This window comes from Anomaloglossus baeobatrachus, chromosome 6, assembly GCF_048569485.1.
Source record: "Anomaloglossus baeobatrachus isolate aAnoBae1 chromosome 6, aAnoBae1.hap1, whole genome shotgun sequence".
Taxonomy (NCBI): domain Eukaryota; kingdom Metazoa; phylum Chordata; class Amphibia; order Anura; family Aromobatidae; genus Anomaloglossus; species Anomaloglossus baeobatrachus.
The window spans coordinates 146,675,709-146,695,942 of NC_134358.1; the positions used below are offsets into that span (position 1 = coordinate 146,675,709).

Here is a 20,234-nt window from a genome sequence, read left to right on the forward strand (position 1 = left end):
CCACCTGTAAAGTGGGGTTTCCTAATGCCCGTTTCAGAGTAATAAATCTGTACACTGAATGTTTTTAGCAAATATTAAAACAAAACTTCATGGTATCTATTTACAATTATTTTTTTGAAGTGGACACCTCTCTGTATTCTGACATCTGACATCTGTTATCCTTAGGTCACCGGTCTGGGATTTGCTGTTGGTCCCAAACTTCTTTCAGTGGTTTATAAAGGCATTGCTGCTGGGAGCGAACCCAAGTCTTTACAGTCTTTAGACATCAGCAGTAGGCGTCTTGCTGAAGGAATTCTACAGCTTGCTTTCAATTTCGGTGGACAGGTAATTATTGATAACACGTTTTCTTTAAACGATTGTAGTTAAAGTTGTTGTCCATATTCAACAATCTACTCCTGCATCTCTGATTCGTAATAAAATGGGGAAAAATAAATAATACATTTTGCATGGTGCAACGTCAGAAATTGACCTATTGTGTGTTTTTTTTTTTTTTTTTAACTTTATTTTCTCTACAACAATTTGCCGATATTTCAGCTTTGGGATGTGAGCAGCAGGTCAGTGGCATGCTCTACAGCAACCGTTTGGACGAACGAAACTGAGGTCTAGCGATGCGCTATAATAGAGCGGCCTAACCGTGGCCTAAGGTCACTGAGGTGGCTCTTGTCCGTCGGTAGAGCGATGGAAGAAAAGAGGGGTCCCCGGCATGCTCCCTTCTCACCCCACTATGTCGGCGGTGTTAAGGTTTGCGGGTACAAAGGCTGGAGCCACATGCAGTCTCCTTCACCATCCCTTATGCGGCTCTGGGAGAAGTGGGAGCCTCACCGGTCATTCACCTGCTGAGACCGTGCTCCATCCGCAGCCCCTGGTGGAACCTGCTGGACCGGAGCGTTTTCATCCCCAGGGACCGGGCCCTGCACCTTCAAGGTACTCTGTGTCCCCATGGGGGGCGGTACGGGGAGAGAGGTCGCCTTTCTCCCCATTAGTGCCATCCGTTGTTTTTTCATCGGACTTCCGCGCCTGCACGGCCTTAAATTTAGTCCCCGGCTTCATCGCGGCCTAGTCGCGAAAAATCCCGCCCCCGGGCCTGCTTGTCAGGGGTAAGGGCGGGATTACCGACAGAGGGCTGGAGCATCTTTGCATGTCTCCCCTCCCCTCTCATGGACCACTATGGGGCCTCCAGATTCCCGCCTTTTTCCGGCGCCGCCCATGGCTCCACTCCCCCCTTGAGAGCTCCGGCGGCCATGTTTGGCATTCTGCCGGTGTATGCTGCAGCTGCACAGCTCTACAGCTCCGGGGGACCCACGACAGGGAATCTGGAGGACACCAGCGGTTGGTAAGCTACACCGGTCACCCGGTGGTGGTTCCCCTAGGGTGCCGTTTATATATATATATATATATATATATATATATATATATATATATATATATATATATATATATATATATATATATATATATTATAATATAATATATATTCGGAACGGCTGTTTAACCCTTTCCCATATACCCTCAGTGGTCGCTCTCCTAAGGGACACTTATTGCTTACAGCATGTCGTCCACAAGGAGCAAAGCCCCTAAGGCACAGGTTTTTTTCGCAGCCTGTACCTCTTGTGGAGCTATGTTGCCTGCGGGATCCACCTACCCTCACTGTGATCAATGCTCGACTCCTGCCACGCTTGCTCAGCCGGAGCCCAGGGCACTTGTGGGCCCCTCGGCTCATGTAGATCCCCCTGCTCCTCCTGAGCAGGCTGCAGGGACAGAGTCACCGTCATTGGCCTCTTTCGCTGAGAAACTCTCTGTCACTTTCTCAATCCATTTGTCCATTGGACAAATGGTCATCTAAGCTCCTTGAGGCATTGCAGTCCAGACCGGGCTCTTCACAGGCCCCGGCCCCTGTTAGTTTGTCTCCTCCAGGACCTTCTCGGTCCGCGCCGCAGCACGCTCCCTAGGTCCCAGGCGGAGGACTCCTGCCCGGATCGCAGTCCCAGACCGGCTAAGCGGCCTCGCTGGGACTCTTCCCCGGCCTCCTCACGCTGCTCTGGATCTCAGCTTGAGGACTCTCAGGATGACAAGGCGGACATGGGAGCTCAGGGCTCTGACCCTGACTTCGCCCTCAACCTTGATACCCCTGAGGGGGACGCCTTAGTAAATGATCTTATTTCGTCCATCAACCAGGTGTTGGATCTCTCTCCCCCGCCTCCACCTGTAGAGGAGTCGGCTTCTCAGCAGGAGAAACACCAATTTCGATTCCCCAAACGTACGCCCAATACGTTCTTTGATCACTCTAACTTCAGGGACGCTATCCAGAAGCCCAGAGCGGTCCCGGACAAGCGTTTTTGCTAAAAGGCACTCTGACACGCGTTATCCCTTTCCACCTGAAGTCGTTAAGGGCTGGGCACACTCACCCAAGTCTCTAGATTGGCTGCTAGGTCCGTTGTGTCTGTTGCCGATGGCTCATCCCTGAAGGATGCCACTGACAGACAGATAGAGCTCTTGGTGAAGTCTATTTATGAGGCCACGGGCGCGTCTTTTGCCCCGGCCTTTGCGGCTGTGTGGGCTCTCCAAGCAATCTCGGCATGTCTGACTGAGATTAATGCTGTCACGCGGAATTCTGCTCCGCATGTGTCTTCCTTGACCTCTCAGGCATTAGCATTTTCGTCCTACGCCATGAACGCCGTCCTGGACTCTGCTAGCCGTACGGCTGTAGCATCCGCTAACTCCGTGGCAGTCCGCAGGGCCATGTGGCTGCGCGAATGGAAAGCAGACTCTGCTTCCAAAAAGTTCTTAACTGGTTTGCCTTTTTCTGGCGAACGTTTGTTTGGCGAAAAGTTGGATGAGATTATTAAGGAATCCTCGGGAAAGGACTCCTCCTTACCCCAGTCCAAACCTAAGAGACCTCAGCAGAGAAAAATCCAATCGAGGTTTCGGTCCTTTCGTCCCTCCGCCAAGCCCCAATCCTCTTCGTCCAACCGGCCGGAGAAAGGCCAGAGGAACTCCTATGCGTGGCGGTCCAAGTCACGCCCCCAAAAGGCCGCAGGAGGCACTGCCTCCAAGACGGCCTCCTCATGACTCTCGGCCTCATCTAGCCACATCCTCGGTCGGTGGCAGGCTCTCCCACTTTGGCGACGCCTGGTGGCCACACGTTCAAGACCGATGGGTGAGAGACATTCTGTCTCATGGATAGAGTTCAGCTCTCGACCTACGGCTCGTTTTTTCAGAACCTCCCCACCCCCCGCACAGGCAGACGCACTGTTTCAGGCGGTGGACGCTCTAAAGATGGAAGGAGTTGTGATTCCTGTTCCCCTTCAGGAACGTGGTCGCGGATTTTACTCCAACTTGTTCGTGGTGCCAAAAAAGGATGGGTCTTTCCGTCCCGTTCTGGACCTCAAGCTGTTCAACAGACATGTGAGAACCAGACGGTTTCGGATGGAATCTCTCCACTCGGTCATCGCCTCGATGTCACAAGGAGACTTCCTAGCATCGATCGACATCAAGGATGCTTATCTCCATGTGCCGATCGCACCCGAACATCAACGTTTCCTGCGTTTCGCCATCGGGGACGAACACCTCCAGTTCGTCGCATTGCCCTTCGGCCTGGCGACAGCCCCACGGGTCTTCACCAAAGTCATGGCATCCGTCGTGGCGGTCCTGCACTCTCAGGGCAACTCGGTAATCCCATACTTGGACGATCTCCTAGTCAGGGCCCCTTCTTGGGTGGCGTGTCAACGAAGTCTTACCGTCACTCTGGCGACTCTCCAGCAGTTCGGGTGGATCATCAATTTCCCGAAATCCAAGTTGACGCCGACCCAATCACTGACTTACCTCGGGATGGAGTTTCATACCCTTCCAGTGTTAGTCAAGCTACCGCGGGACAAACAGCTTTCTCTGCAGGCGGGGGTGCAGTCACTTCTTCAGAGTCAGTCACACCCCTTAAGGCGCCTCATGCACTTCCTGGGGAGCTATGGAGGCAGTGCCGTTCGTGCAATTCCATCTACGGCCACTCCAATGGGACATTCTTCGCAATTGGGACAAGAGTTCGGCTTCCCTCGACAAGAACATCTCTCTTTCACTTGCAACCAAAACATCACTTCAGTGGTGGCTCCTACCCACATCTCTGTCTCGGGGAAAATCCTTCCTCCCCCCAACCTGGGCCGTGGTCACCACGGACGCGAGCCTGTCAGGTTGGGGAGCGGTTTTTCTCCACCACAGGGCTCAAGGAACCTGGACTCCAATAGAATCGTCGCTTCAGATCAATATTCTGGAGATAAGGGCAGTATATCTAGCCCTATTGGCTTTCCATCGGTGGCTGGAGGGCAGGCAGATCCGAATCCAGTCGGACAACGCCACTGCCGTCGCCTATGCTTCAGCAGACGCCAGTCTAGGTAGGCGAGTCCTCCAGGCGGCGGTTGCCCACCTGTAAGAGGGGGCCGTTTTCGGCTCCTTTTATTGAGGTATTCTTTTACCCACCCAGGGACTGCTCTTGGACGTCCCAATTGTCTGGGTCTCCCAATGGAGCGACAAAGAAAAAGGGAATTTTGTTTACTTACCGTAAATTCCTTTTCTTCTAGCTCCTATTGGGAGACCCAGCACTCACCCTTGTGCCCTTTGGGCTGGTTGTTCTTTTGTGTACACATGTTGTTGATGTTGATTTGTTCTTATGGTTCATGGTCTTCAGTTCTCCGAACAGCCTTCGGATTGAATTTACCCTAGACCAATTTATAAGTTTTCTCCTTCCTGCTTTTGCACCAAAACTGAGGAGCCCGTGATCCACGGGAGGGTGTATAGGCAGAGGGGAGGGGTTACACTTTTTTAAAAGTGTAATACTTTGTGTGGCCTCCGGAGGCAGAAGCTATACACCCAATTGTCAATTGTCTGGGTCTCCCAATAGGAGCTAGAAGAAAAGGAATTTACGGTAAGTAAACAAAATTCCCTTTTTTTCACATTAGATAATAATCACAGCTCGCCTCCTCTTCCTCTATGCATACTTACCTTAGAGCATGCACATAACACTTTCCATTAGAACAATGAGTCCTCTCTAGACTCCAGCTTATCATATGACTCCAACCTGCAGTTCCATAAAGATTGCTACTAGTGATGGGCGAACCCGAACTGTAAAGTTTGGGGTCCATACCGGACACTTCGTGTCCATGCACGGATCCCAAACATGGACATCTCAGGGAAGTCTGTGTTACTGTTTGGGTTCGGCCACGCAGATTAAAAAAGAGAAAAAAAATGCAAATTAAAGCAGAACAATCCTACTTACCGAGTCTCTGCGAGGCTGTCACACTGCTTCCGGGTCTGCTCATTAATCCTTATCAATATTCACTGCTTTCCCTGCCTAGCCTTTTTGACAATGTCTGTGACTGGTTGCAGTCAGACTGCCAGCATCATTGATTGGTTGAGGGGAGTAGCCATTCGCTTGCTCCGAATGTCGGAAATGTTTCAGTTATAAATCAGTGTCGGAAATGTTTCAGTTATAAATCGCATGTTTTGGAACATTTAAGAACTCACACAGGGGAGAAACCGTATTCGTGTTCCGAATGTGGGAAATGTTTCGCCCACAAATCAAATTTAGTACAGTATTTAGTACAGTACATGTCTGCTTTCTTGAGTGGAGTGTAAAAATACATAAATAATTGGAAAAAATGGTGTAGGGTGCCCCGTATTTTGATACCCAGCACAGATAAAGCAGATGGCTGCAGGCCCCAGCTGTGTGCGTCATCTTGGCTATGTATCAAAATATGAGGGACCCCATGCAATATCCGGACCCTCCTCTCTGAAATGTGACAGAGAGGTGCCTTTTTAAATTACCATCCCTTTTTTTTTCTTTTTTTTAATACTACATTTGTTAACAACATCTGAACTGAGAGAAAGGGGGTGGGGAGGGGTGTCACAGGAAAACCTGAACCCAGCATGCACCCCCAATTATATCACCAAGGATAATAAAAAGTGATAGGTAGTGACTCAAAAAGCAATATTAACGTATTGAAGAATGTGAGTCAGAAATTCACCAAAAATTAAATGCAAAAGACTTAATTTATTAAACACATATCATAAATAATGTACAATAGAAGACAACACAAATGGGTGCTGAGCAAAGAATCCAAGTAAGGGGGGCACAACATTGCAGGACAAAACTACATCAATAGGGTGGGTATAAAGTGCACGTGCATAATAGCAGCAAGATGAAAATATCTTATACAGTCTTCCAGGCCCACCGCTAGAAATAAAGTGCACACAAAAAGAATGTCAGCCGGGGGGCCAAGGACGTCATGTGACGGAGCACTCACCCATAATCCCCTTGATATCCCGCAATGTAGGTCCCCCAAGACAGCTATGCGCGTTTCGCAGCGTGGGCTTCTTCCAGGGGGTCGTCTGCAGTCACTATAGGAAAAATATTAAAAAGTTGACAAACTTCCCTCTCTAAAAATCAACAAACCCGTTGTGTGGTGGAGCCTGGTGCAATAACTTCAGTCTGGAAGGAGGTTGTATTCATAAGATATCCGTGCTCTAGCTTTTACACGAAGAAACTTATCGCCTATTAGTGAAATTATTATTTTCCACAAATGCTTATTCTACAATTGTGCTTCATTAAATTGTATGTTTTATTTCAGTGTCAAGAACTCGTAAACCTGCTGCTTAACACAGTGCTTCTCATAGTGCCGTTGTCTGGGGGCACGCAGAGAAGCTTCATTAATTTTTCTCATGGAGAGTATTTCTACAATCTATTTTCCGAAACTATTAACAAGGAGTTGTTAAAGAATTTGGACACTGTGGTGCCAGATCTACTTAAGTCATCTGCCGAAAATCAAAAAATGGTAACCAAACATTAACATAATAATATATAATACTTAAAACTGGCGGTGATAAAAAAAATAAAATCCTAATATTTAGTTACTAGAGTGATACTACATACTAGTAGTCTGTGTATAACTATAGTATGAAGGAACGCCTTTGTGGCTGTGGGATATTTAACTGTTTCCGCCACATCCCTATTTCATTATTCCTTGAACTTTTATTTCCTTCTTTCAAAGGACATACATTTTTTTATTTCTCCATCAACGTAGCAGTTTGTGGGCTTTTTTTTTCCTCATGAATTGTACTTTTGAATACTATTTTATTTTACCATATAATGTACAGGCAATGATGATATTGTTTTTTGCATTGTGCTAGTGCCTTTAGGACTTATTACCTGATCCTTGGTTATGGTTTTTGGTTTATAGGTGGTGTACTGGTAAATGGAATTAAAATTCCAACTGTGATGAAAGGGGGAAAAAAAACAGTTTCATCATTTTTTTTTGTAAATCAAATTTTTATTGGCTTTTCAACACAAGATCTTGAAGTATATTACATTAATTATTGTGTTAATCATTACCATAAGCACAGCCAATTCACAATGTGCAACAATAACTTGTCTCCCTGAGGGAAACCTTAACCTGGTCCAGTTCTTTTGGTGAAAGGGCTGATGCCCCATGAAGGCGGTCAAGCTCAGTGTGGACCAGTATCACTACAGGGCAGTAAAACAAGACCTGACAAACAAGGGGGCCGTGGGGGGGGTTGGAAGAGGGGGGGTAATGAGGGTAGGAGCAGAAGATTCCCATCTGGATTCAGTCACAGCCTAGAGGTAGTAAATTGTGTCTAGAGTGTGATCCATGGCAACTCTGGTCAATCAACCAATCCACTTCCCGGAGCCATGCAAGCAATTCCGGGGTTTCCCTAAGCATAGGGCGCTCGGGTCTCAACAACCCTCTCCCGTGTACCAATTTGTTGACCAATCAGCTCCTCTATTCTATATTTTATGTTGAGTTTTGATACGCGTTCTGCTCTGCTCCCTCCATTACCAGTACCTAGGAATTAGGCTTCTCTCCACTGTTAGAATGTGCCATGCCATACCTTTTTTTAAATCCTGAAATAGAGCCCCCCCCAAGTGAAAGGAGCACCACTGTAGGGCAGAGTTCTTCAGAGGAAAGTTTATCAATTGAAGTGCAGTGTCACAGAAGGAAAATTCTGTCTCATTCCATATCTGTAAAGGTCCTGCCCAGGTCCCCCTCTCATGCCGAAAGGAAAGGAGGGCAAGGCAGGCCAGGCGGTGAGGGGTCCTGGATCAAGCTATATAGTAGTGAGACTGTGTAGCGGGACTTTTTTCTGCAGACATAAGGTTCTCAAACATGGTTAGTGACCTGAAGATGTTTGCCTGGGGGGGAAACAAGATTTTATGAAACTTTTTATGTGTTCATATTGAAACCAGGCGGCAGGTGGGGTGCTTCCCTTGGGAAAGAGAGTGTAGAGGCCTAATGAACGAGCCAGCTATATAGTCATGAATAACCGGATCCTGGTCTTTTGTTTTATGGAGAAAGTTGGTCTGTATTCCAAGGTGAGTTGCCTGGTAAGTAATGGCAGGTCCGCATATTTATGACCAGAGAGGGTCAAGGGCCAGATCTGTACCAGAGGGTTGAGGTCTGTTTTTGACATGTCTACAGTCACACACCTCTTGGTTCCCCTATTGTGATAGTGGTCCAAAAGGCAGGTTCCCAGGGATGCATACTTGTAATGTTGAAGGTCCGGAAGACCCGCCCCCTCCCCCCTCCCTCCCTGTTCCTGTTTTTGTTCAATTTATAGGCCAGGCGGGGATGTTTGTGCGACCAGACAAACCTTGTGATTTCCGATTTTTATATTTTTTTGGGTTTTGTTATTTCAATGTTTATTGTACAGTAAACGTTACCTGACTACAAGATCTACCATATAAGTAATATTATGCCAGTTACAACGTTGTCATTTATTTTTTTAACTGGTGGAAAAAAAAAATAGATATTTGTATTAAATAAATTGTGTTGACATTTTTTGAGACCCATAAGTTTTTGTCTGCGTAAGGCTGCTTTCACACTACGTCTTTTTAACATGCGTCCTGAATGCAAAAACGGATCCAGTGCAAATGCGTTTTCATTTCAATGCATTTGCAATGGACTCGCGTTAACATGCGTTCACCTGCGTTTGCGTGCGTTATAGTGAGGATCCAGCGACTTGCAGTTTTTTAACATCTTTCAAAAACGCTACATGTAGAGTTTTTGAGCTGCGTCCAAATACTGCAAATTGCTGGATCCTGACTAAACAGCATGCAAACGCAGGTGAACGCTGGCATACTGATAGGCAGGATCCTGCTTGCTCTACTGAGCATGCCCAGAAACCAGCCCCGTGATCAGTCTATCTCTCTCCTACCTCTCTGTCTCTCCCCCTCCCTCTCCTCCACCTGAGAGCTGCGGACACTCGTAACCAAGGTAAATATCAGGTAACCACTTATCTTAGTTACCCGATGTTTACGTTGGTAACGTGTGCAGGGAGCCCGGCTCCTAGCAGCTGCAGACGCCCGTAACCAAAGTAAATATCGGGTATCCAAGCAAGTTACCCGATGTTTACCTTGGTTACGAACCTCCGCAGTTGTAAGAAGCCGGCTCCCAGTCTGGCACGTTTAGTTCCCATCACTCCCGATCACATGACTCCAATGCCCGCCCCTAAACATCCAGTGACAGGATCCTGCAAAGTAACACATGCGTTTTTTGCTCTAAAAGCAGGATCCGCTTTTGCAGCAAAAAAACATAGTGTGAAAGCAGCCTTAGACTGTGTTTGTCACTTGGCAAGCTGTCGTTTTTATTGGTCACATTTTTGGGGCACATTCGATGTTCGGTCACTTTTTATTGTATTTTCTTGTTTTTTGTTCCCCCCCCCCCTTTTTTATAATGAAGATAAGTATTTGACATGACCTGTCATATGACGATGCGTTACCCTCGTGCCTTTTTTTAAATGTCAGCGTTCTATTTAAGGGGTCAAGAATAAGGATTCTGTAATGTACATTATTGATTTTTTTCCTGAAGAAGGGGTCACATGACTGTGAAACTTGTGGAACAATAAAATCAGATAGTTTTAATCTCCATCGCTTTTCAGTGATCTTCTGGCAGCGCGGATTAACTCTTTTCTTCCACCCACTTCTGTTATTGTATTTTCTTGGCAGAGGTGCTATAGCTGAAAAACTGCATTTCTGGCACTTCAAATCCTAAATTTTTATTTATTTATTTATTTTTTTAAGTAATTTACCATAGGGGTTAAATTATTTTATATTTTAATCGCACTATTACAAACTCAGTTAAATGGGGGTTTTTTTGTATTTTTTTAAGGGTTAAACGAGGAATAATTTAAATCTTCTTTTTTTTTTTTTTTTTTCTTTCTTTAAGAGGTGTCATTTACATTTTGTTTTATATATATATTTTATAATCCAGTTAGGGAACGTGTAATCTTTTATTTGCTTGTTCTATGTACTGGAATACGAACGAGTAACATTGTGTATGGATTGTAGTCAAAATAATGATCTTCCTTGAAACTAGTCATAGGTTTACAAAGATGCCATGGAGGCTGCTGAGTGTCCAAAAACATCACTCTAAAGGCCGCTTTACATGCAACGACATGCTAATGCGATGTCGTTGGGGTCACGGAATTCGTGATGCACATCCGTTCTTGTTAGCGGCGTTGTTGCGTGTGACACGTACAAGCGACCGCTAACGATCAAAAATACTCTCCTTATCATTGATTGTTGACACGCTGTCCAGTTCCCAAATATCGTTGCTATTGCAGGACGCAGTTTGTTTGTCGCTCCTGCGGCAGCACACATCGCTATTTGTGACACCGCAGTAACGAGGAACCACGTCGTACCTGCGGCGCCCGCAATGAGGAAGGAAGGAGGTGGGCGGTTAGTTCGTCCCGCTCATCTCCACCCCCTCCGCTTCTATTGGGCGGCCGCTTAGTGACGTCACTGTGACTCCGAACGAACCGCCCCCTCAGAAAGGAGGCAGTTTGCCGGTCACAGCAACGTTGCTAGGCAGGTAAGTATGTGTGACGGGTCCGAGTGATGTTGTGCGCCACAGGCAGCGGTTTGCCCGTGATGCACAACCGATGGCGGCGGGTACGCATCCTAGGGAGATCGCTGCGTGTAAAGCGGCCTTTAGGCTATGTGCCCATGGGACTCTGTACCCGCGGATTTTGCCGCGGAAAACCTGCGGATTTATCTGGATTTTCTATATAAATCCGCAGGTTTTAGCAAGTGCAGACACTCCCCATGTTATCATATGGGACATGGGAGTCCTGTGTCCATGCTGCGCTATGTGCGGCTGCGGAGCATGCTGCGGATGTCCCGCAGCCGCACGTAATTGCATGTCAATTATTTATGCGGAAATACCTGGGGAATTCCCGGCCCTCCACTATTGGAGATAGAGGCCGGGACATCCGCAGGTAAGCCGCATGAATGTCCTCAGCTTTACCGCAGCTGTTTCGCTGGAATCCTGCAGCTATGAATAGCTGCGGTTTCCGGGGAGCAGCTGCGGGAAACCTGTGGACGTATCTGTGGATATATCCACAGATACAAAGTCCCGTGGGCACATAGCTTAAGACTGGGGTCACACACATATATAAAAAATCAGCCCTATTCTCATCCAGAAAAGTGGGATGATTTTTTCTTTTTCTCATTTGTTGTCCGTGTGCTGTATGTAGGCAATCTTGCTTTTTTATCTCCGCAGATATTTATCTTTTAAAGGACCATTTACAGTTTCCCATCTTAAAGAATTGTAATATATTCATTAAAGTCGGATGCCATACTGATGGTCCACATGGCATCCATTTTTTTTTTCTCGCACTGTACTGATTTTGGTCTCAAACTGCAGCATGCTGCAATTTTTCTTATATAATGCCAAAATACAGCTACATAACATGCGGCATCCACCATGTCGGGAGCAGGCTCCACTTCTGAGCCCTTTTCATACACCTGGGACTTAATGCGATGTACAGTACATGACCTGAAGGGATTAATGACCATGATAACACTTAACACTTAAAGGGATGTGTCATCAGAAAATGATCTATTGTTCAAATAAGGTTTTTATAATTAAATATATTTTTAAAACATTTTTAACAAACAAAAAAAAAAACCTGAAATCTTGCAATTTTTACTCTGGTCTCAAAAATAGTCAGCAGACCCTTCAGCAGTTTTGTTATTACAGACAGGATTATACATTATATTCAGCTTATACCAAAGGGTCTACCATTCACAATAGGTGATTTCGCAGCTCACCTCCTCCTCCTGCCTTCAAAGAGACCTTTACTTTGATGAGTGTAATAAAGTCAGTCTCTTACTGCTAATATTCATGGGCTCACAAGAAGTGGGGTTCCAACCTTAGGCCTAATGGTCATTGTGCAAGTTATGAGATTTTTTTATTTTATTTCCTTCTCTTGCTGGGAGCTGTAGTGCATTCTGAATGCATTTTATTCCCCATTCTAGTGTAACTTATAGTGAGTTGATAAAGCTGTGCTTGGCATTGACAATCCAGCTAAGTCACGCACGTCTTAGCCAAATTATAGGACAAACTTAAAAACGCCGAAGGTCACAAAGGTTTTGTGCAGCTATGCACTGTGAAAATGTTGGCAACTTTTGGATACTATAAAGCTGCCATAAAGTGTGACTTTTTCTGGTATTACGTCTCCTTTTAATGCAATTTTAATACATTAGAAGAAAGTAACAAATCGTAATCAAATCTTTGATTGTAATTTTTTTCTTTTTCATGAAGGTGAGCTCAGTGTTGAATGGTATGCTAGACCAAAGCTTCCGACAGCGAACCCTTCATAAGCAGCAAGGCGCACAGATGGTTAACGCAGTGCTTAAAAATTGGATCAAACTGGAGAGCTGGTGGGCACCGGACTCTGCTCCGGAGAGCAAAATGGCAGTGCTGACATTGCTTGCCAAAGTACTACAGGTATTAAAGACTGGACATGACATGCATTCGGGAATTATACTATGGTTTGGGCTATAGACGCATAACCGTTTGTTTTCCCATGTATGTGCCTGAGTCTTTCTTTGCAGTTAGATACAGAGCTGGACTCCAGTGTCTGTATTGCTTTATTTTTTTTTTTAGTTTATATACTTATAGGGTAAATAAAAGCCCCAAAAGGAGTCATAAATCTAATAAAAATATGATATTATTTTATTGGACATAATTAAAAATAGACAAAAGGCTGACACGTAACAATGATGTACCAGATCATAAGGCAGACAGTAGTATAGACATTATTTAGACTGGGGACCTCACTATAAAGCCTCGTACCCGGATGGCCACATCAGTAAGGGTGCGTATGTGTTGGCCAGTTGGTAGAACACATCACACTATGGGTAAGATTGCTCAATTCTTTTCCTTACATGTTTCACCTCGTCATGTTTGTTTTGGCCGTCAGGCTATTAGGTAAAATAGTGATGTCCCATGTCGAACTCCTGTCCGTACTGCGGTGCCTTGTTATCTGACATCTCATCACACTTATGTGTTAACCCTTTGACTATATCTTACTATATATCTTATCTTAAAACTAATTTTATTTTTTTTTATTCATATTTTTATTAGCTGTATGACCTATTTGGGCCTTTTTTTCTCTGAATATGTATTTAGGACTTGCTAATAGTAACTTTTGCTTGAAACCTATTAATTTGCTTTTTGTAAAAGCCTAGCTCTTCATATGTACCGGGTGGGTCAGATATATATATGTTTTTATGTGATTAGTAGATGCATCCATTGTGCTTTTGCCTTTTTATTGCGTCATTGTCTTACAGTTAGATTATAACTTTATGCTAAATCACTATTTAGTTTTCATGTATTGTGATGTAATTCTCTCCTTGTCTGTACTATATTACATCTAATGTAAATCTCACAATGGCACATGGCTCAGCAGGTGGACAACGCTATTGCATATCCATGTTATTCTTCTCTCTATTTTATTCCTATTTTATCAGATTGAGTCTTCTGTGTCTTTTGATACAAACCACCCGGCATTTAATGACATTTTTAAGACCTACTTAAGCATTCTCCTCGATCAGAAGCTTGGACTGAATTTAAAAGTAAGTCAGACTAAAAGTACGCACTGTCTCAGGCCCTGTTCAGGCTTGTATTCTTTCCCAACGTAGTGGTGTTTCTAGTTTAACAAATCATGACACTTATGGAAGATTCAAAGGATAATGAGAAACAAGGATGCAATGTCAAACATGGCGACTTTACTACATATTATGCAAGAAGAGCAAAGGAAAATAACCATGGGCTCAAGTGATGAGAAATAGGGGAATCTCATATAATACATCCACTCTTATCTTGGTGTAAGGTTTCTCATGGGTCGTTCATACCCTGTCCTCACCACCAACCAAAAATTTTGCAATTGATAAATAGCAAATGTCAAAATCAAATGAGACTTTGATGATGTGCACCGAAATTTTTTTACCTTCCACTAAAACCTGACTAAGGTGGACATACACACTAGAAAAAAGCCACCCAAACACATGGACTTGGATGAAGAATACTACAAAGAAATAGGGCCCGCACAACTTTTATTATTAAATTAATGTACAAGTGCCCATATCCGCTATGTGGCCAATATACAGCCATATATACACAATGTGGTGGCACACCGTGATTAATGAATACATGAAATCCACTACTGCTGTATATTATTATTAAAAACTAGAAGGTGGCCCGATTCTACGCATCGGGTATTCTAGAATTTACGTATTGTGTAGTTCATGTATGATTTTTGTTATATATATATATATATATATATATATAGATGTTGTTGTGTGTAGTTACCAAGTGTTTGTGTAGGGGCTGTACATGTTCTGGGTGTTGTCTGGGTGTGACGGGGGGTGAGAGCGGTGTTTTATGTGTGTTGCGTGTGTTGCGTTGTTTGTGGAGCGCTGTGTGTCTGTAGCGTTGTGTGTGTGTTGCGCGGTTTGTGTGTGTGTGGTGTGTTTTGGGGGGAGGTATGTTTTGTGCAATGTGTGTGTTGTGCGGTATGTGCGTATATTTATGTGTGCTGCGGTGTTTGTGTGTTGGGTGCTGTGTGTGCGCAGCGTTGTCTGTGTGTGTGGGTGTCTGTGTAGGGCAGTTGTTTGTGGTTCTCAGTGTGTGTGTGTGTGATGTGTGGTGTGTTGTGCAGTGCGCGCGCGCGTGTGTGTGTGTGTGTGTGTGTTTTGGGGGGAGGTGCGCACTCCCAAACGTGCTCCATCCCCCATGCAGCGCACTCCCCATCGTGCTCCATCCCCTATGCTGCGCACCCCCTATCGTGCTCCATCTCCCATGCTGCGCACTCCCAAACGTGCTCCACCCGCCATGCTGCGCACTCCCAAACGTGCTCCATCCCCCATGCTGTGAACTCCCCATCGTGCTCCATCCCCGATGCTGCGCACCCCCCCATCATGCTCCATCCCCGATGCTGCGCACCCCCCCATCATGCTCCATCCCCCATGCTGCACCAGCATCAGCCTCTCTGCCCCCAGCATCAGCTTCTCTGCCCCCAGCATCAGCCTCTCTCCTCCCAGCATCAGCCTCTCTCCTCCCAGCATCAGCCTCTCTCCTCCCAGCATCAGCCTCTCTCATCCTAGCATCAGCCTCTCTCATCCTAGCATCAGCCTCTCTCATCCTAGCATCAGCCTCTCTCCTCCCAGCATCAGCCTCTCCTCTCTGTCCCCAGCATCAGCCTCTCTCCTCCCAGCCTTCCCCAGCATCAGCCTCTCTCCTCCCAGCCTCCCTCCTCCCACCCTCCCCCAGCATCAGCCTCCCTCTCCCAGCCTCCCCCAGCATCAGCTTCTCTTCTCTCAGCCTACCTCTCCCAGCCTCCCTCCTCCCAGCCTCCCTCAGCATCAGCCTCCCTCTCCCAGCCTCCCCAAGCATCAGCCTCCACCAGCATCAGACTCTCTCCTTCCAGCCTCCCCCAGCATCAGCCTCCGCCAGCATCAGCCTCTTTCCTTCCAGCCTCCTCCAGCATCAGCCTCCCTCTCCCAGCCTTCCCCAGGATCAGCCTCTCTCCTCCCAGCCTCCGTCCTCCCAGCCTTCCCCAGCATCAGCTTTCCCCTCCCAGCCTCCCTCAGCATCAGCCTTCCCCAGCATCAGCCTCTCTCCTCCCAGCCTCAGCCTCTCTCCTTCCAGCCTCCCCCAGCATCAGCCTCTCTCCTTCCAGCTTCCCTCAGCATCAGCCTCCCCTTCACAGCCTTCCCGAGGATCAGCCTCTCTCCTCCCAGCCTCCTTCCTCCCAGCCTCCCCCTCCCAGCCTCCCTCAGCATCAGCCTTCCGCTCCCAGTCTCCCCCAGCATCAGCCTCCCCAAGCATCAGCCTCCACCAGCATCAGCCTCTCTCCTTCCAGCCTCCCCCAGCATCAGCCTCCCCTTCCCAGCCTTCCCCAGGTTCAGCCTCTCTCCTCCCAGCCTCCTTCCTCCCAGCCTCCTTCCTCCCAGCCTCCTTCCTCCCAGCCTCCTTCCTCCCAGCCTCCTTCCTCCCAGCCTCCTTCCTCCCAGCCTCCCTCAGCATCAGCCTTCCGCTCCCAGTCTCCCCCAGCATCAGCCTCCCCAAACATCAGCCTCCACCAGCATCAGCCTCTTTCCTTCCAGCCTCCCCCAGCATCAGCCTCTCTCCTTCCAGCCTCCATCAGCATCAGCCTCCCGTTCCCAGCCTTCCCCAGGATCAGCCTCTCTCCTCCCAGCCTCCTTCCTCCCAGCCTCCCTCAGCATCAGCCTTCCCCTCCCTGTCTCCCCCAGCATCAGCCTCCCCAAGCATCAGCCTCCACCAGCATTAGCCTCTCTCCTTCCAGCCTCCCCCAGCATCAGCCTCCCCAAGCATCAGCCTCCACCAGCATCAGCCTCCCTCGTCCCAGCCTCCCCCAGCATCAGCCTCCCCCTCCCAGCCTCCCCCAGCATCAGCCTCTCTCCTCCCAGCCTTCCCCATGATCAGCCTCTCTGCTCCCAGCCTCCTCCAGCACGCCGTGCTCCTCTGCCGACACTCACACACCCGATCGCATCCACTCACACACACCCGATCGCATCCACTCACACACACCCGATCGCATCCACTCACACACACCCGATTGCATCCACTCACACACACAGACACTGACGATATCGCACATACGCGCTGATACTCACAACATCCGGACATACCACATGCCTCTGGCCATGTGATCCTCCGTCAGGTCCTGGAAGATCACAACAGCACAGTATCGAGGCCGAGAAGCAAGCGATATCGCCGGATGCTGTGAGTATGTGGATGCGATGTGTGTGTGAGGTGTGTGTGAGGTGTGTGTGAGGTGTGTGTGAGGTGTGTGTGAGGTGTTTGTGAGAGTGAGTGAGATCTGATGTGTGTGTGTATGCGTGTGTGTGTGCTGTCATGTTTGTGCGTGTGGAAGTCACGCCGCTGCAGGACCTTGATTTACTGGTAACTATGCAAGCATGGTTACCAGCGCAACACGTCCCCTGCTCGCACGGGAGCCAACACCAGCATACGGCGGCGGCGTACGCTGATGTGGGCTCCCGTTGGTGAGGGGGGAAAGGGGGGGGAGTACAGTACTCACCTGGGATTCGTGGCTCCGTGACCGTGTCAGTTCGGGCAATGCGGGGGGGGGGGGCGAGAGCTAACGTCTATTGCGTGAGGGGGGCGGGGCGTGGCGTGGGCGAGAGGCCAATCTGTGGGGGGGGCAGAGCCTGGGCGAGCGGCTGGCCAATCCGTGTGGGGGCGCAGCCGGGGCGAGAGGCCAATCCGTGTGGGGGGGCGGGGCCATGGCGAACCCAGCGGCCAATCAGCTTTGTGTCACCGTAAGGACATGTCACGGTGACACAATGTCACCGTGACACAATTTTGGAGCATGACAGACAGACAGACAGAATAAGGCAATTATATATATAGATGTAAGATACTTGGTTAACCTTTTTTTGATCAAAGAGCGCAAAAGCCATCCAACCACATTAAGGTGTCCTTAAAAATTTGGATGGTCCCCATCACTAATGTCCTACCTCTCCGCATGCCAAACTGCAATGCCTTATCTGAATGGGGAAGTGAAAAAAGTCAAGGCATTGCCCACAAATAAATACATGCACTGCAATTTTTTTCTGCGATTTAGAAGAGGCCTGTCTTGGCACATGTAGAGGCAGGATATTAGTGATGGGGACCATCCATATTTAGGTACACCTTGACGTGGTTGGATGGATTTTGATTAAAAAAAAATTGCTAACGAAGTGCCTTACGTTTTTATTGTTTACAGCAATAGTGACATTCATGTATTCATTAATCGCAGTGTGCTGACGCATAGTTCAGGTATATGTTCGATGTGGAATAGTCTGATTTGTATGAACTCAATTGCAAATATTTTGCGGGAATAAAAGTATCTCAAGTATTGGATTTGCCCAACTTTTTGTTCCCACATGGAGATAAGATGCTGCCGGAGGTGTGTGACCGTGCCATTGTTTATTGCAGTGTTGGGAGGGATGGCTGATGACTGTGTGCATGCTCAGATTTTTGTTGTTATGTTTCCATTATTTGTATGGCATTGACGTTTGATAATAAGGGCTTATTTATAGGACTTTATAAATATCAACTGTAAGTGTGTTACTCTGCAATCTTTTAGCTGATTGCTGGTCTCCTGTCCTAAACTGCTACCTCATAGACATACATGATGATTTACTTCTGGTCAGGAGACCCATGATCAGGCTGGGGATTATAATACAGACCATACATTACAGCTGCGGTAAAGGGCACTTTACACGCTGCGATATCTGTATCGCTAGCGAGCGTACCCGCCCCTGTCGGTTGTGCGTCACGGGCAAAACGCTGCCCGTGGCTCACATCGCTTACACCCGTCACACGGACTTACCTTCCCTACGACGTTGCTCTGGCTGGCGAACTGCCTCCTTTCTAAGGGGGCGGTTCGTGCGGCGTCGCAGCGACGTCACACGGCAGCCGTCCAATAGAAACGGAGGGGCGGAGATGAGCGGGCGGAATATCCCGCCCACCTCCTTCCTTCCTCATTGCCGGTGGACGCAGGTAAGGAGATGTTCGTTGTTCCTGCGGTGTCACACATAGCAATGTGTGATGCCGCAGGAACGACTAACAACCAGCGGCATGCACCACCAAAGATATTATGAAAAGGAGCGACGTGTCAACGAGCAACGATTTTTGCCGTTTTTTGCGATCGTTGATCGTTGCTCCTAGGTGTCACACGCTGTGATGTCGCGAACGACGCCGGATGTGCGGCACTAATGGCGTAACCCCGACGATATATCGTTAGCGATGTCGCAGAGTGTAAAGCACCCTTTAGGTCAAGTGAATAAGCTATAATACAATCTGAACGTCATTTTGTTTGTTTTGTTTTTAAATATGCAATAGGGTAGTGTGGCATGTTGCCCTGTAATCCGTGCCAGAAGGCATGACAATTTGATGGAAAAGAGTCATACTAAGAACTCCTTTGATGTTAATGGGCACAGCACTGTTAAACGGTTCTCTTTTAATACTCTTCAAAAACTCCAAGCTACCTATGCACAATGGATAACTGGTGAATGTCTACAGTGGATAAAAATTCTATGCACCTGTTTTTTTTAACATGACAATTTTTTGACATGTAAAAAAACTCATACCAAGAAGAAGAATTTCACAACTTTTTCCACCTTTAATATCACTAATAATCTTTACAAACCCCTAAAGAAACAATCTGACAACTTTTTGTGAGGAAAGATTAACAAAATTAAAATTATGTGCTTTTATAAGTGTGAATACTCCCTTATAATTGGGCATATCGTTGGGTTCAGAACTAGCCAATCAGTTATAGGTGTTCCAGTCTTTTGCTAAAAGCCTGCAGTTAGGGGTACTTTGCACACTACGACATCGCAGGTGCGATGTCGGTGGGGTCATGTCGAAAGTGACGCACTTCCTGCATTGCTCTCGATATCGTAGTGTGTAAATCCTAGATGATACAATTAACTAGCGCAAAAGCGTCGTAATTGTATCATCGGTGTAGCGTCGGCGAATTCCATAATTACGCTGACGCGACGGTCCGATGTTGTTCCTCGCTCCTGCGGCAGCACACATCGCTGTGTGTGAAGTCGCAGGAGCGAGGAACATCTACCTGTGTCACTGCGGCTCCCGTCGGCTATGCGGAAGGAAGGAGGTGGGCGGGATGTTTACATCCCGCTCATCTCCGCCCCTCCGCTCCTATTGGCCGCCTGCCGTGTGACGTCGCAGTGACGCCGCATGGCCCGCCCCCTTAATAAGGAGGCGGTTTGCCGGCCAGAGTGACGTCGCACGGCAGGTGAGAGTGCATGTGAAGCAGCCGTAGCGATAATATTCGCTACGGCAGCTATCACAATGATATCGCAGCTGTGACGGGGGCGGGGACTATCGCGCTCG

The 20,234-nt window shown here is 47.4% G+C and overlaps 1 protein-coding gene across 1 annotated transcript in view; it reads left to right on the forward strand.

Moving 5' to 3' along the window:
• Window positions 1–20,234, forward strand: part of PRKDC (protein kinase, DNA-activated, catalytic subunit) — a 527,347-nt gene that overhangs the window by 303,943 nt on the left and 203,170 nt on the right. The window contains exons 35-38 of the mRNA XM_075353287.1: window positions 166–324; window positions 6,615–6,818; window positions 12,606–12,791; window positions 13,817–13,921. Of these exons, the coding sequence (XP_075209402.1) occupies window positions 166–324; window positions 6,615–6,818; window positions 12,606–12,791; window positions 13,817–13,921 (654 nt within the window). The remainder of the gene's footprint in view (window positions 1–165; window positions 325–6,614; window positions 6,819–12,605; window positions 12,792–13,816; window positions 13,922–20,234) is intronic.